The following is a 17,039-nucleotide window of genomic DNA, read 5'->3' as shown; positions in this document are numbered from 1 at the left end:
TGTAGTCGCTATGTTGGGCCAATACGTTGGCGTCACTTCAGCCAATATTTGCACAAATGTTGGCGACACCAAGTGGGTGTTAAGTCTTAGCATAACATAACCAGAAAACTAAATATTGTACTCGTTTCGAACCTATTTACATAACTTATTGTTAGTACAGTAGCAAACATTATAATTAGCTTTAGTTAAGCAACACGTTTACTGTTATAGTGACTAAGTATCTCGATTTTAATACATATATTTCTCCCTTTTATCTTCTACAAATGATGTTTTTATTTATTTCACCGAAATGAGATTTATAAAAGCAAGCATTATTCAACAATCGACTTCTGGGTCATACAAAGAATGTTATATGGGTGCAAACATATATATTTACACTATCGACCCGTCCCGACTTCGCTCGGGTAAAAACACAATAAATTATACACCTAAACCTTCCTCAGGAATCACACTATCTATTGGTGAAAATCGCATGAAAATCCGTGCAGTAGTTTCCGTGTTTATCGCGAACAGACAGACAGATACGGCAGAGGACGTAAGGATTATTATGTACATTATTTCACATAATTATAACGAAGGATCTATGAAAATCCTCTCTTTCAAATTTTTTTACTGACTTTCTATGTGCAATATAGAGTTTACAACAAAAGCCAATGTGTATACCTTTGTCTTAATTACAATTGTAATTAGAGAAATCATTTGAAATTTCATGCGAGATGCGGTTTCGCACCTGATGCGGGCAATGAGACCACAATCAGATCAAACTGTAATAATATTCCGCGCCAGATATTCTCGCGCTGTTTATCCTGCAAATGGTATATACTACAAAACTAAAGTGTCCAAAAATTGGTGGCTCGAATCAAACGCTATCAAAAAAATTAACGTTTAAATCATTATATTTTCTCATAATTTTTGGAAATTAGTTGCGAATTGAAAATTCGAAATTTTCGATCGATGTGTTCAATCGGCCTTTTTGCTTGAACATTTTTGAAAATGCTTCAAACTGGGTATCATACTGGGAGTAAAACTGTGAAAGTTGATGATTCAAACGTGAATATTTTTCTATTGCGCGCGTATCGAACCCCAGGACGTTATTCACAAATTATCCAAAATCACTCCCACACACAGACTGCGACCGACATTTTTCCCAGCAAATTACGTAGTGAACAAAACTGTCTATCGCTTCCACTTGGTCTTAAAGCAGAAAGGGCAAACCAAACTGAAGATGTGCTGGCTTGATATTGTCAAAGATGATATGCGTGCCAATGGTCTGACATCTAGGGATGCCGACGATCGCGCGAAATCAAGGAAAAAAAATAGGAGAGAGAAAGTACCGAAGCAAAACACTAAAAATAGTACCTATATGATAAAATGTCTGTTTAAAGCGTCAATGTGTGTACAAAAACGCTTCGAACTAATAAAAATCTTTGAAATATAAATGTATTCCTTACGGCATTTCATGGTTACATCACATCATTAATGTAATGCAATGTATCGCACTTGTTGAACACTTCTTAATTTCCTCTATACTGTATAATAATTTAAGATTTATACCCGGATGATGTGTTAACACACCAAACTTGCTAGTTTGTTTATATGTTTGTTCAGATGTATCCCGGAAACTTATGCAATTCGTGTAATGTAACAATTTTAGTCGCTTCCTGCGTAGTAACTCTGAAAGTAGTAATAAATAAAACGACAACACTCAACGGCCCACACTAAGCTCTAAGCTTTTATTGTGGGTCCCATGTACACAAACAGAAACTGGCACAATACACCAGAACCGCAGACAAATATCTGTGGTCACAAGTAAAAGTTTGCCACGGCCAGCGCATTAGTTCGCATAGTAGTATCAAACACAAGTCCCAAACTTATATGGCGACCCTGCCAGGACCGCTCCGCCACGGAGGTCATCTGCCACGGAAGAGATTCCTCATTATTATACTTATTATAGTTTAGTTAATTATGGCAACTTTCTATGGCAAATTACAAAATCAGATCAGACCTTACCGAATAATTACTAAAATGCTTAAATGTAATGTCCAAGTACTTAACTGTACTTAAAGATAAACATTGTCATGTATTACTTAAGCTGTTAGGGTTATCTTAAGTGATGGGCTGGGCCAAATCAGTCGAGAGTCCGAGTAAGGGAGAGCCCGTGCGATAACTTTTAACCTCTATAGAAAATTTCCTTCGTTCGGTGATATAAGATTTTTAAAACGTTTCAATGTTCTCAAAATTCATAGATAGAATAATATAATAATTCCGACTTAAGTATTGTGTCAGACAGACGTCTGAATGAATGGGATAAACTCAAAAACTATCGTACAGAATTTTGTATGGTTACTGGAACTGTTGTATAACCTGTAGTAGGGTTTTCACAAATTGACAGTGTGATTCCTGGAATTGCTGGTTTTAAATGTATTTTTTATATATGTCACACATGCTTCTTAACTTATTTTTTGAAAATAATAATGATATGAAAAACTTTTGGAATCGAGCGGGAATTGAACCCGCGCCCCTGTCTATCCGGGACAGTGCTCTTGACTACTGAGCTATCGAGACCATGCCAGTTCGGCTGAATTAATGCATCTCTTTACGTCTTACGCCGACGTACAGTATTTTCACAGTAGATTCAGTAGTTACTCATATTCTTAAACAAAATGTGTTTTTTTTTCCTCATTGTTATTTTGTCTGTGGTCATAAGAGAAAGTTGTCCTTGACTATAATTCATGAGTATCAGCCCATCTTAACAATGTCTGCTTTAGAGATAACTCATCGTTATCAGTGCATCTTAACAATGTATGCAGGCTATGGCGTAGCTAGAGGAGGGCCAGGCGGTCTGTGTACCCGGGCCCCCTAGCTCAAGAGGCCACTTCGGCCAAGAACGAGTGCTCCCTACTTATATCTTTATAGGTTTATACTCATATACATTTTAAATCAAAAACTTTTATGCCAGAGATCAGTAATCTCTTAAAAAGCAGGGGTGTTGACCACCGCGCCGAGTCGTATCTGACGCAACGCATATCCCTCGCGATACAGTGGGGGAATGCAGCGAGTGTAATGGGCACTTTTGCGTCAGGTACGATTCGGGACTTTTTGACCAAATTATAGATTTATAATGATCATGTAAGGGTGAATTTCATGAGCGTTTTGAATGCCGCCGTGGGCTATCATCAGTATTTATTAAATTTTACCATACACAGTAATCAATGTAATTATCCTATTTTATAAATAAGTCAAGTACTGGTACAATGTTACTTTATAAATGTTTAATTTTTAAAAAATAATATTAAGTTAATTTTAAAGGAACAGTATACGATAAAATAAACACCTACTTGTTTTATTGTAACAAGAACAAGTAGGTGGTTCGCTAATCATAATAATAACTCGCTTAGTTGGCATCGGGCGTCATTTCATTTTTGCTCCCCGGGCCTATGGTTACTTAGCTACGCCACTGTATGCAGCTGAGATGCAACGGACGAGATAGTGCATTTTACTAAGCGGACGCAGTTGGGTTGATTTTATTTTATGGTTGGAATAATAACATATGCCTCCATTAATTCAGGAAAGCAAATTACCTCAATCAATACGTACTTAGGTGTCGATTCTAACGTGCAGTTTTGAAATACAGTCTTTTTTTCTAGTTTAAGCACTAGTAATATAACAAATTCTTACCATTAGTCACTACCATTAGATTCTATTTCTGCTTACTATTAGATTAGATTAAGTTACCATTAGATTTAGTTGTATATTGTGGAGAAAATAAATATTATTATTATTAGTTATGATCGTGTCTCAGTGGTTTTCCAGTTAGTTCTTATTCACAGATTTAAAACGGTTGATCACAGAATATATATTATGTGATCTGTGTACACCCAAATCTCGTAATTAAACCCAGAATAACCAATTTTAAAGTTTATGAATATTCAATTTAATCCAATCAGTCGTAGTCCTAGTGAAGTAATATTAAAAAGGCTTGTCATATATATATTTTATTTACTAGACTAGCTACACCTCGCGGTAAACCCCCGCGTAAATTAAAAAAAAACACTTTTTTATGCATGGCCCAGCCGTTTGAGCGTGAAGAAGTGACAAACATACTCACCGACTTTACAATGTGAGTAGGATTATTTTCAAAAACAGAAACTAGGGCCCGTCTCCATAATTTCTCCGTTGTTGCGTTTAATTCCGCCAAGCTGTCACAACAAAATTAAAAAAAATACGCCTTTTCAAAGATTTTCTAAACTTTTACGGCGGTGGAGCGGTGGTGGTGTAATGGTTAAGACCCCCACCTGTGGATCGAAAAGTCCCAGGTTCGAATCCTATTCGTGCCACATGAGTTTGTATACCAATCTGACTCATGTATAGTAGTTTTCATCGTCCACCACTTGCTTCCGGTGAAGGAAAAACATCGTGAGGAAACCTGCACACTTGTTGATTATTAACTTGTGTGTGAAATGGAGAAGGCAATGGCAAACCACTCCATTAATAATGCCAAGAAAGTCATTACTTGTGTTTAATTTCATGTAATGACCACGACCCTCAGTTATGAGGAATACGACTATGAAGAGGAAACTTTTAACGCCTAGATTTTCGCTCCTTGTGCTAAATTAGAATCAAAATTTTCGTTTAATCTCTACACTTCACTTAAAGAAAATTTTAATGTTCACTGTTCAAATGAGTTTCTTTCGGCATTTCTTCTCAGCAGTGGTCGTTCCGAAATGCCAGTAGTTTGTAGCTTGTGAGAAATAACTATAAATATAAAGATTGACGAGAAAAAGTGCCTGTGAAGGTCTAATTTCTGAATAAATTATTTGAATTTGAATTTGAATTTGAATTTAATGTAGGTAAGTACCGTAACAAACTTTGGTTATCACTACCATTACTGTATGACAACCCTAAAAGTAACCTTTTCGTTGATACCACCCATTGATAGTTACTACTGAGTCCTTTTACTGTCACTTTAATAGCTTTTATAGCACCTTAGTTGTTAATGTAGTCGTGAAGATAAACATAATTGACATTTCTGTTACTTCGTCAGGTTAATGGATTTACTCCGCGTCGTTTTGTATTTTTTAATTACGTATATACAGATCACTATATAGTATAAAGCAAAGTCGGTTCCCGCTGTCTGTCCCTATATATGCTTATATTTAAAACTACGCATTGAATTTTGATGCGGGTTTTTTTATATATAGTTTGATTCCTGAGGTAGGTTTAAGTGTATAATTTGTTAAGGTTTTGCATGAGCGAAGCAGGGACTGACCGCTAGTAAACAACAATGTATTTATAGCGTAGACAGAATACTAATAAGGAAAAGAAATATGTATTACAAATACAAGAGAAGAAAGGGAACAGAGTGCTAATCCCAATCCAAACTAATATTTTATATGCGAAAGTAAGTTTGTTTGTTGTTCTTTTCACGCATTATCTACTGTACCGATTGTTATGTTCGTACACAGGTAGAAAATAACCTGGAGTAACACACAGGGTACTTTTTATCCCGAAATTCCCACGGGAGCGAAGCCCCGGGCGCAGCTAGTATCTTATATCCCTCACTGTGGTGAAGAAAATATGGCGTTCCGAATCTGCTGTTTTGTATGAGATACTGTGACCTTCTATCTCATCTGGGTACGCTAGCCCGTCGTCTTTAGTTTTCTTTACCTTTGATCCATATTTCGTTTTCGTTTTAAATGCTATTTACTAATTCAGGGATACCGTTAAGTTCAAAGAGGTCGCCGCCATTTATTACGGTTTAAAAAGTCCTTTTGTAACTCTTAAATTTAAAAGTCTCTCACACCTTCACGCTTTATGAGGCATAAAACATAAAAATCTTAATAGGAATGGAGTCCATAATACTGAATCATTCATTGGAATTATTTTTATCATGTCGTAATTTAAGTTGTATTAATAACCATAACAGGATCAATTTTTTTACGAAATAAATTTCTTGAGCCCGAAAGCCTTTTTCCGCGGCTTCGCCAGCGTGAATTTGGAAAGTTGTGCAAAAGCGGAACTGACAATTTTCATACAAACTTTCATCCCTCATTATTTGGGTGTTGATTTTTGAAAAAATCTTTACAAAATTTCATCAATATCAGCGGTTTAGCCGTAAAAGCGGAACAGTCAGACAGGAGGAGACAGACAAGAGACTTTCGCATTTATAATGTTAGTATATATTTTCAATTTCAAATTATTCCTCTTGAAATTATACTACAATAAGATCTTGCTTATAAAATTGTGTTCACAACATTTCAATTCAAAGCTAATAATCTTCTCAGCTTCAAAGCTTAAAACCCTTGTGGCATGATAGGAACCCACTGTTTAAATGACTTTCTTTCGGCATTTCTTCTCAGCAGTGGTCGTTCCGAAATACCAGTTTATAGCTTTTTGATAAATTACTATTTGATTAAAACTCTTGCGTTACTGAATAACTGACTGACAGACAACGCACATCCGAAACTACTGGGCGTAGAAAGCTCAAATTTGGTGTGTAGGTTCCCCGGGGAGTTTGGGATAGCACTTAAGATGGAATTTTCTGAAATTCCCAAGGGAAACGGATTTTTACTCACATACGAAGTTGTAGGCTAGTATAATATAAAATTTGATATGAAAAAGGGACATCATAAAAATTACTATCTGCCTATATATGCCTATTTATATACATCTATTATATATATTATATATATAGGTATATTATAATTTAACACAAGATAAATCGCCAGCCTGCCCCTTCCGTTCTTTATGTTACTCGTTAAAACAACATTACAAACGTATTAGCTGTTTTATTTTAAATATCCGTTATGACACCCAAGTATTTGGGCCAAAATGTGCAACTTTCATGTGTTTTGTTTGTTCTGTGTAAAATATAATCATACTAATTCTGGACTTGACAGTTAGAATATAGTATGTATGCGACCATAAATAACCATTAGTGTTATTTATGTCGAGATAAGTTATGTAAGTGAATAATCTATGTTGTGTTCCATAACTTTCTATCATCCCACTTTTTACAAAACATAAAACAATGTCCCCTATCATCTGTCTGTCTGTTTCAATAAACTCAAAAACTACTGCACGGTTTTTCATGCGGTTTTCACCAATAGTGTGTGATTCCTGAGGAAGATTTGGGCGTATAATTTATTATGTTTTTTCTCGAGCGAAGCCGGGACGGGCCACTAGTTATCTTATATAAGTTCAACTTCATAAAATAAATAAAAATCGCCTTAAAAGTACAATTTCGGTTATAATGATGACAAGCTTTTTCTCGCGGCATCGCTCGCGCGATGTTCCTACAGGAACTGTAATTTTTCCGGGATGGAAGGTCCCTATGTCCTTCTCCATACTTTAAACTACATATATGCAAAGTTTCAACAAGATTGGTTGAGTATCTACTCAACCAGACATACAAACAAACTTACTTTCGCATTTATAATTAGGATTAGGCTATATTTTAAGCTATTTTAAGAATCTAATAAGTATTTTAGGAATCTAATATTTTATTATTCTCATATTATGCTTTGTAATAATAAGCCAATATGGTTTCCAACATGCTTGCTCGTAACATTACGGTACTAAACTTAAACACATTGTATATACAGTTAAAAGTTTTACGACTTACAACTAAACATTCATTAATAAATTTCAATAATCATACCTACTTCTATTGTTGTGTACATATTAAACTTGACTTTGGATAACAATAATAGTAGTATTACTTCCGTCTCTCGAGTTTTTGCAGAAAATTCATATTTATCATTAGCTCTTACCTAATTTCAGCACTTTCACTTATGTGCTTGTTCTGTTACCCTGTCTGTTATATTTATTGAGATATGGATAATACTAGAGTCCGCACTGCTAATTTTTTCATAATTGGTTCTTTTTTATCTATCGGGCCACAGATAAATAAATAAATAAATATATAAATATATAGGGACAAATGACACAGATTGTGCCAGCCCCAAAGTAAGTTCGAGACTTGTGTTATGGGATACTCAACTCTCAAATCAACGATACTATATTCTATAACATATACATATATAGATAAACATCCAAGACCCAGGTCAATCTGAAAAAGATCATTTTTCATGTTGACCTGACCGGGATTCGAACCCGGGACCTCCACTGTAGCAGTCCGGCATGATGACCATTAAGCCACGGAGGTCAAACAGATGAAAAAGATCTTTGTATGAAAAAAATAACTTTGAGGGATCCAGTCAGATTCGTGGTTACATCTTAAATTTAAGACCTCAAAAATAGGGTTTTAAAATTGCAACTTTTGAATTCGAACTCAGTGGGGGTCTAGCCGTCATGAAATTTGAAATTTTACACGTGGCATGGGATGCATTATTATGATAAGTAGGACCTGATCGTGGACCAGGATCGGCTACCAACGAGGGAACCCTTCAGCGGTTAACTTAACGGTTAATATGATTTTTTGGTCAGGCGTTGAATAAAACAAGGTCTCTTCGACGAAGAAAAAACTTGTGGCAAAAATGGCATTTTTGTAAAAAACTTGTTTGATATTATAATATGTAAATCTTCGAATAATTGAAAATGTTTCATTAACGAATTATCTTCTATTAACTTCAAATTTAGTAATAGTTTTCTTAATGCCAGCTGTGTCGCTATGCTTTTTCTTTCGTAGATAGAATCAAGCTTTAATAAAATCTGTTTTGCAGTATTTTCTTCATTGGTTAGGCCCAATAAAGATTCCGCTAAACACTCTAATTATGGTATTCTTTGCGAGTCTCTGTTTCTTAGTCCATTCGGCATTCGGTACTTCTGGAGTTTCTTTGTCAATTACTTGAAGCACCTCGAGTTCATTCAGCAAATTACGGATACGAAGTTTCCATACACCATATTTTTCTCCATCAAAAGGTTTAATATTTCTCTTTAACTTTAAGTTCTCCATTTTTACGAGATACACAGTCTATAAGTAAATAACACTCCAATCACAGTCCACGAGCTGTCTATAAAGTTTGAAAAACGCACTGCACTTAAGTGTATTTATATATTTTTTCTTTGTCCGCAGTTGCAGCAATATGCATTCTACTAGAAGTGGGGGCGCTGCCGAGCCGCAGAAGCGGTTTCACATGCAACGATCCTGCCCTCTCTTTCCCGTACACCGGAGACACGTTCTCCATCTCGCTCGTTGCCACTGTAACTGTTATAGTGCCATTTTTAATTGTAAGTATTTTAGCTTTTTCATTGGCTATTGTTTTTCGTGATTTATGAATGTGGAACTCTTATTTTAATGACATATGTGAACATGATAATTTCATAAAATATTGCCCTTAGGAATATTTTGATCATCATAATTTTTAGACTATATCAACCCACTTGTGTACAGGCCTATATTTGCGCCACTTCCTATCCTGTGTCAGTCTCGTCCATCGCTTTACCGTGACCCAACCAATATTAATGTAGATATGAAGTGGACAAATTTAATTATATACGTTGTAGCGGGAGTGATTAATCACCGCGATTAAACGACCTCTAACCTTGGGCGTTCTGTGGCGACATCTTCCGCACCACATCCGTGATGATTTTTCTTCTGCAGCTCATTTCGTCCACTGCAGAATGCAAGCCTGTTCCAATACATACCAAGCTTCACGTCTGAAGCACTTCTTCCCCTCGCCTCGCCTCCAGTCTTGGCGATATCGTCCCTCCAACGGTGGTTGGTTTATTTGCTGGTTACGTCCTATCCTTAATCTCCAATCAAGTAGTTTACGCCCTCATCTACCATCCTCCTCACGACATATGATACCTGTCCATTTCCACTTAAGACTAGCGACCCTTTGGCTATATCAGTCACTTTAGTGCGACTGAGAATCCGTGATAATTATGAAGAAAATATCATGACTAAATCACGTCAAATGATGCACACATTGACAGTGTCACGACAAAAGTTTTTGACTTAAACAACATGGCCACAAGCGGTTTGCATTAATACCGCCGTGTCATCTGCATCGAGCTGAAACTTTATGGAATACCATAAAGTTTCTTTTTTGGTGTTCCAAAAAATCTGTTCAGAATTTTACTACCGACAACATTCAGATCTCTGTCTTCTTTTCAAATAAATAGACGTGATGCTATGTTCTAGTCTACCTAAATGAGGGGTTTACCCCTCATTTAGGTAGACTAGAACAGAGATTTGCACAACTATTTGCCCCTTCAACAACTTCAGCATATTTCTGCCCTAATTTAGATATATTTTGGAGTCAGTTGTCAGTTGCTATCTCAGAAAGATAATTTGAACGACGTAATTGTGTCTTGCTGCAGATAAGTATGATATTATTTGTAGCTTAATCAGAAGTCATATTTAGGCCATATTATTTTGTGATTGTGATTTTAAGTCTATAAATCTCATAGTTTCAACTTTAGGTCTCAGTTTATAACAAGTTTTTCATTCCATTTCCAGACGGATGTTGAGATAATTGCTAATTGGGGTAGATCTGAGATATAATAATGCATGTACCAAACTGTATAATGTTTTAGATAAGTATTTGCATTATTTTGGGGTCCCAGATGACGTTATATTATACTGGAGATGGTGTGATATAATGTCAACTTTAACGAGGCCTGTAATAAGAAAAAGTTGAATAGTGTACAGCAAACCAATCTCCTTACCTAAATTGATTGCAAATACGTCTCTATTACCGCGCCATAGAGGTTCAGGCAGGATAACTTGATGTGCTGTTGACTGTTCTTATATCATCGTCTTCTTCTCGTCAATGTCATTCCAACGGTTCATTCGAATTTTAAAGTATTCTGCCATGATCACAGCCTCATAACAATTTTCTCTATTTTCTATTGTTCTAGATGTGGGTAGTCGAAACGATCCAACATCGAGACGACGAATACAGCTTGAAGACGAACAAGCTTGTAACCACAGCCAAGACCGCCGGGTTAATGTACCGGGACTACATATATGGAGCAGTTGTCACTTTGACCGTACTTGAGGTCGTCAAGTGCGTCATAGGATCTCCCAGACCGACCTTCTTTGATCTCTGCGAGCCTGATAAAGCCAAGACTTGTAATGGGTAAGTTATACACATATATAGCAATCTTACTCATACATATATAGCAGTTTTCATAGACCACCACTTGCTTCCGGTGATGGAAAACATCGTGAGGAAACCTGCACACTGGCGGACGGTTTAGTTCAAACAAAATATAGATATCTAATTTTACATCTGCCACACTTAAACTGCAGTTTAAAAGTAATGACTTAAAATCCCACGCAAATGTCTGAGTCACGACTTGTATGATCTACTACGTCGGGACCTTTCAATAATGATTATTTTGAAAATAACTACGGTTGATGAGCATTTAGTGACATTTGGATAGACATAAGATTGGCATGTCACGATTTGACGACGGTCTGGTCAACCATGGATTGGAAAGGAAAATTTTCATAACCAAAATAAATAACGATGATTTAATATTTATAAGTAAACTGGGTTCGCAGAAATTCAATATTGGAACAAGGTATGTCCGTTCAGGATTTATATTGGAGACACTTGCCACTGATAAAAGAAGAACTTACGATGTGTTCTTGGTTTAAATATTTTTACACACATTGGCAGATGTGATTTCCGCCGAGTTTATTGTGTTGACAAGTTATAATTTAGTTTACCTAATTATACCATTACACGTTAGTTATTATCGGCCAAAGTTATGAGCAAGATACCTTCAACGAAATTGAATTCGCAAATGAAATACATTAAAAACTAACTTGACAAGTCGTGATAATAATGCAATATATTCTAGTTAGTGATCTTGTTAAACAATATTTATGACCACTAAAATTAATTAATTTAAAAGATTTGATCCCTCTGTACACCTGTAAATTCGTCCTTATAATTTTTAATATAAGTCTAAGACCTATATTTGTTAATTGACGTCCTTGGAGAAAAGGCTGCGGTGAAGTTTGTTGCGCCGCTTCTTCTTCACCTGCGCTTTGGAAGTCGGCAGTAGACTTAGTTTAAGTAATTTTTGACGTCAATAAGTAATATATATCATCCTAAATTGAATAAAGAATTTTGAATTTGAATTTGACCAAGATTATTTCAAAATCTGCTAAAACTAAATCAACAACTTACGCATGTACATATTTATTATAGATACCATGTTGGTGGTATGATATCACCCACAATACCTGAAAATATTTGTCAATTGTGACCATTAAAACAAATGGTGACAATACAAACGCCGTGTGTTGTCAGCTAAAAGTCTAATGTTGCAAAATACAACTCTACATAACAAGCAAAACAAAATACAGCACGGATCTTCGGAATGCTTCGTAGATAGACAGATGACATACTCGTATATGTGCAAGCATCGGGCAAAAACTAAATAATTTTCAAAATGTCCCATGCTCTGAAAAACGGTCTTTTTGATAGTGGCCATTCCAGCCAAGCGATAGCCCTTCATGATTCACAGGGCATTTTATCAATGTCCTTAGGTTATCTATGCTTCACGGTATTTATAGTATATATAGCTTTGTAAGTGTCTTTAATTGTTTAATAAACATGAGTAATTGTTTAAAATGTGTCTGCTCGACTTGGCTTTATTAGGGTTGTGACTAATATTGGTTTTTGCTAGCTTTTATTTCGTTACCTGTCCTATCCGTCTATCTGTCGTTCTGTCTGTCTACCTTTCGAACCTTGCAAGTTAAATTTGGCTTACTTTCGTTTATTCTACAGAGTTGAAATTTTTCACGTCTATATACACAGTCAACAATTGTTGCTCATGCAAGATACTGGTGCTCAGTGATATTCATAACAATACTGATATTTGCATCAGCTCTAGTACTACTACTACGTAATTATACTAACTTTAGAACCTAAGTAGTTCTTTCCACGTCAATAGAAGCCTGATAACAAAGTCCTACTTCCTAGTTATGTTCTATTCCAGTCGTAATTTTGTCGTTGTACACACAACGGCTTTCTTATCAATGTTATTGGAATGGCCTACCATTGCCTTGTCTTCATTGCCCAGACTGGGCAGCCAATATTCATAAATATATAATATTACTAAGGAGGGCAGCTTTCCTAGATATATTGCATCTTTCACCGGATGCAAGTGGTCTATTAAAACTACCACCATACATGAGTCACATCTTACTAATAAGTACTATATTTGATTCAAAATAATCTGATGTTGCCGTGGAAAAAGGAGCTACAAACAGTGAAAGTCTGTTCACATTATACATTATATATTATGAGATACCAGCTAGTATATTTATAGCAGGGAGTTATAATCGCAAAATGTAATTGCAGAAATCATTTAATTTGCTGGAGCCAATAAGGAACAGAAATAGGCGAGCCATTTGAAATGTATTTTAAAGTTATTAGTAGTTAGGTAAGCATCATTTACTAACTTCATTAAGCTATGTGTACCAGGAAACCATTATAATTCGCGCCGTAAGCGTGTATGTATATGATTATTGTTCTGATTTATCGATTAACTTCATTTCAATGGGTGGCAGGCTCCCGCCATGTAGATCTTTACAGTTTTCCAGTGTGTTATTTATTTCACAGTTACTTTCTCCCTCAGATCGGAGTATGTGAGCTCGTACACGTGTACCTCCACAAAGTACTCCAGCTACCTGAAAATAGACTCTGGGAGGAGCTTCCCTTCTGCTCATGCGGCCATGTCGACATACTGCGGTCTTTTCTTAGCTGTGAGTATTTTTAATATCTTTTCAATTTTAATTAGAAGAAACAATATTCTTGTCGTGTGTTTTATTGCTAACACTGGTGTCATATTTTGTTCAAGTGACCTTAAAAGCAGCTGACTTTTTTATGAATAAGATTATGTAAATCGTACTAGAGTCGGAATCGAACTTACATCTATGTAATTCGGAGCAAAAACAGATATGTTTTCAGTGAGATTTATCAATTAGTAGGTACTACCTATTTAGCAATAAAAAATGTGTGTTTCCCACTTAGATACAACTGTTTTAGAATGATCGTGTCCTTCCTTCCTTCATTGGAATATTTAATGCATTATAGCAACTGAAGATCATATTTTTAGTTTCCCTAATTCCGACTTAGCTTATAATACACGAACGTGGAATACGAAACACTAATCTGATAAAGATTAACAATATCATTGAGCTGGTTTACTATCAACATGTTAATTAAATGTCGAATTGCCGGTATCTAGAAATATGTTACTAGCTAATATACTTTCCTTCCAGTGGTACCTCCAAAGACGCGCGTTCAGTTGGCACAACCGCTCCGTGCTCATCGTGCCTCTGATCCAGGCCTTATGTCTGATCTACGCTGCCGTCTGCTCCTTGAGTCGACTCACTGACCATAGACACCACTGGTGGGACGTCTTAGTCGGCGGGTCTATGGGTGTACTGGCTGTTCTATATACGGTTAGTCCTCTTCTCTCTCATACTCATATGTTCTCCAACTAATTTGACGATTGGGCTGTGATTTTAGAATCGTCCGCGTGCCTGACGTTTTTAGGAATGATGTTGTTACCTATCCGCTACTATTCTCCCTAAGTTACCTAAAATGACATGCTTCAATCAGTATCTGGATAACAATATTTACTTATCAACTACAAAAACTATTACATGTTAAACATAATTATGTGTCAGTAGAAAATTTGCATAGCACGTATAGACAATTTGCTTTGTTTGGCGGCAAAAAAAAACAAAATAGCATACATTTAATAAATATATCCACACGAAGCATGTTTTCGTAAATTGTTACAAGATGGTTATACTTAAGATAATGTACCGCTAATATTTGAACAATTTGTTAACATAACAACTCATCATAAGCAAACGAACGATAATATTTATCGCAATGTAGTCACGATTTCGGTTTGCGCGCGAAAAACGCATTTGCTAAATATGGCGACAGATGTTTTATTTAATGTCGTAACTTACATAGACTAAATTATTCTCTTTTTGCACCGTAATGACGTAATTTTTTAAGTGATTTTTTTTAGTTACAAATGTTGAGGTTATACTTCATTTTGCAAAACTAAAATTATAACGAATCACTTGGTTTTAAAACTGGGAATGACCTTAATGATAATAGAATTCTAAGTAAGTATTTTGTTTGTATTAATTTTTAAATTAAACATTTTTTACAGATCCTGGTTTTATGCAAGAATTTCTCACAGCCAGCCGTGGTGAGCACCAGCGACATATCCAGCAGTGATGGCAATAATCACCAATCAGTACGAAGACTCCTTTCAAGCAAGCCTCATGTGGAGATGCCCTAGCCTCAAGCAGTGTAAGCCCTGTGCTTACTTGGAATTTAAAAAAAAAAACTGTGGCAGCCGCGTAGTGATGTGATTCGAATATTGAAATCAGCGCGGGATTATGAACATTTTTAAATGAATTGACATTAATTATAGCGGCAAATTGATTTTGTAAATATTTTTTATTTTAAAACGAAATGATAAGGTATGTTACCAAATGGTAAAAGGAATTGTACTGCTGACATGCTGTAAATCGATCCGTGAATGTATCGATTTTGCCATAAATTTAATGTGATGGTAGTAGTCAATTAAGTCTATGTTTCAATGAAGCGATTTTTAAAATGCTAATCAAGAATTGACACAGTTTCTGCTTCTGCGTAGATGGCTTAAATATTTGATGATCACTGAATTTTGTAGTTTTGTAGTCATGTCGAGTCCTTCATAGGCAGTTTTAGTGCTAATGAGAGCGTGATTTCTATGTAAATAAATAATTAAAACTTAGATAATTAGCGTTATTTAAAATACTACATATTTGTTATAATCGTTTTATATTTTATTTATTTGCAAAAAAAATTCTTACATTCCTTTCTCAGTGATCTGTAAGAAATTATTTGAAAACATTTTTATACTTACGTAACGTAACGTTCGAGAATTCTAAATTATTTTCATTTTAAATAATTTTAGAGTTTGTAAAATATTCCAGTGATTATTCTTTGTCATCAACAAAATGTCATTTTATCACATAATTGAAAACTGAGATCCTACTTATGCACTTAATTTATTATAATTTCATATAACCTAAAAAGCATAAATGCGAACGTTTGTGAGGATGTAAGTATGTGTGTTACTCTTTCACGCATAATCTCCTGGACGGATTGTTATGAGGTTTGGTACAAGGGTGGAATATAACCTGCAATTACACACAGGGTACTTATTATCCCGAAATTCCCACGGGAGCGAAGCCTCTGGGTGCAGTTAGTAAAAATTATATGAAAGAAATAGGGAATGAGTAACAGTATTTGCTTTATAGTACCTGTCTAGTCGTAAGTTTATAATTATACGAATAAGTATTAGATATCATTACCCACCTTGTATTTATAAATTATACGTAGAAAAAGATTTTTATAACAATCATATTTCATAAATAATTTGACTGGTAGTTCCATAGTATTTTCTCTCTGAATTCTATCAACGTTTTAACAAGGTTTTTTATAATTTTATCAGTGAACAATTTCAAAAGTATAATATGTTATTTGTGAAACCTAAAATAAAACTAAACTATCAAAAACTTAAATAACACACTTTTATCTATATAACAACGATTTTTGTTACATAATAATCGATCGTGTTTTATTTTTATGATCAGTTTTTATTAAAAAAAAAAATAACTAGCAAGTTTTGATTATTTTAAGTAATCATTTTTTTTATTTTATATACGTCGACATTCCTTCGCATTTAATGAACCATAAATAGATGTAGATTTTTTTTTTAATTTTTCAAAAATGTAAATATATGTGAAGTGTACAAATGCGTGTCTGAATGTATGTTTTAAATAAATGAATAGATAATTTTCACTGTCTTTTTTTTTCACAACGAAACACAATATCTGGCAGCATAAAATAATTTGTACTTTAAAAATAAATTATCTTTAAATTTTTGATGCCATGATACTGGCAGCTTTGTTAATATTGTACTCTGTTCTGTGTGCGTAGTGCGACTTTGCTATTTACATGTCACCATCGAGTCGATTCGAAGTGAGACGAAGCGAACCAATCATATTGCGCCATTGTGACGCAACGGCA

At 35.1% G+C, this 17,039-nt stretch overlaps 1 protein-coding gene across 1 annotated transcript; it reads left to right on the top strand.

Moving 5' to 3' along the window:
- Positions 1–2,755: 2,755 nt before the first annotated feature.
- Positions 2,756–16,810, top strand: LOC128677895 (phospholipid phosphatase 1-like). Its single transcript, XM_064436557.1, has 7 exons — positions 2,756–2,840; positions 2,960–3,082; positions 9,038–9,192; positions 10,828–11,048; positions 13,567–13,693; positions 14,213–14,395; positions 15,127–16,810. Exons 1-7 carry the CDS (start codon positions 2,756–2,758, stop codon positions 15,256–15,258), a joined length of 1,026 nt encoding a protein of 341 aa, XP_064292627.1. The 3' UTR covers positions 15,259–16,810.
- The last annotated feature ends 229 nt before the right edge of the window (positions 16,811–17,039 follow it).

Source organism: Plodia interpunctella, chromosome 18 (assembly GCF_027563975.2).
Source record: "Plodia interpunctella isolate USDA-ARS_2022_Savannah chromosome 18, ilPloInte3.2, whole genome shotgun sequence".
Lineage (NCBI taxonomy): Eukaryota > Metazoa > Arthropoda > Insecta > Lepidoptera > Pyralidae > Plodia > Plodia interpunctella.
Note: the sequence above shows the minus strand (reverse complement) of the source record. Positions and strands in the feature narration are given on the sequence as shown.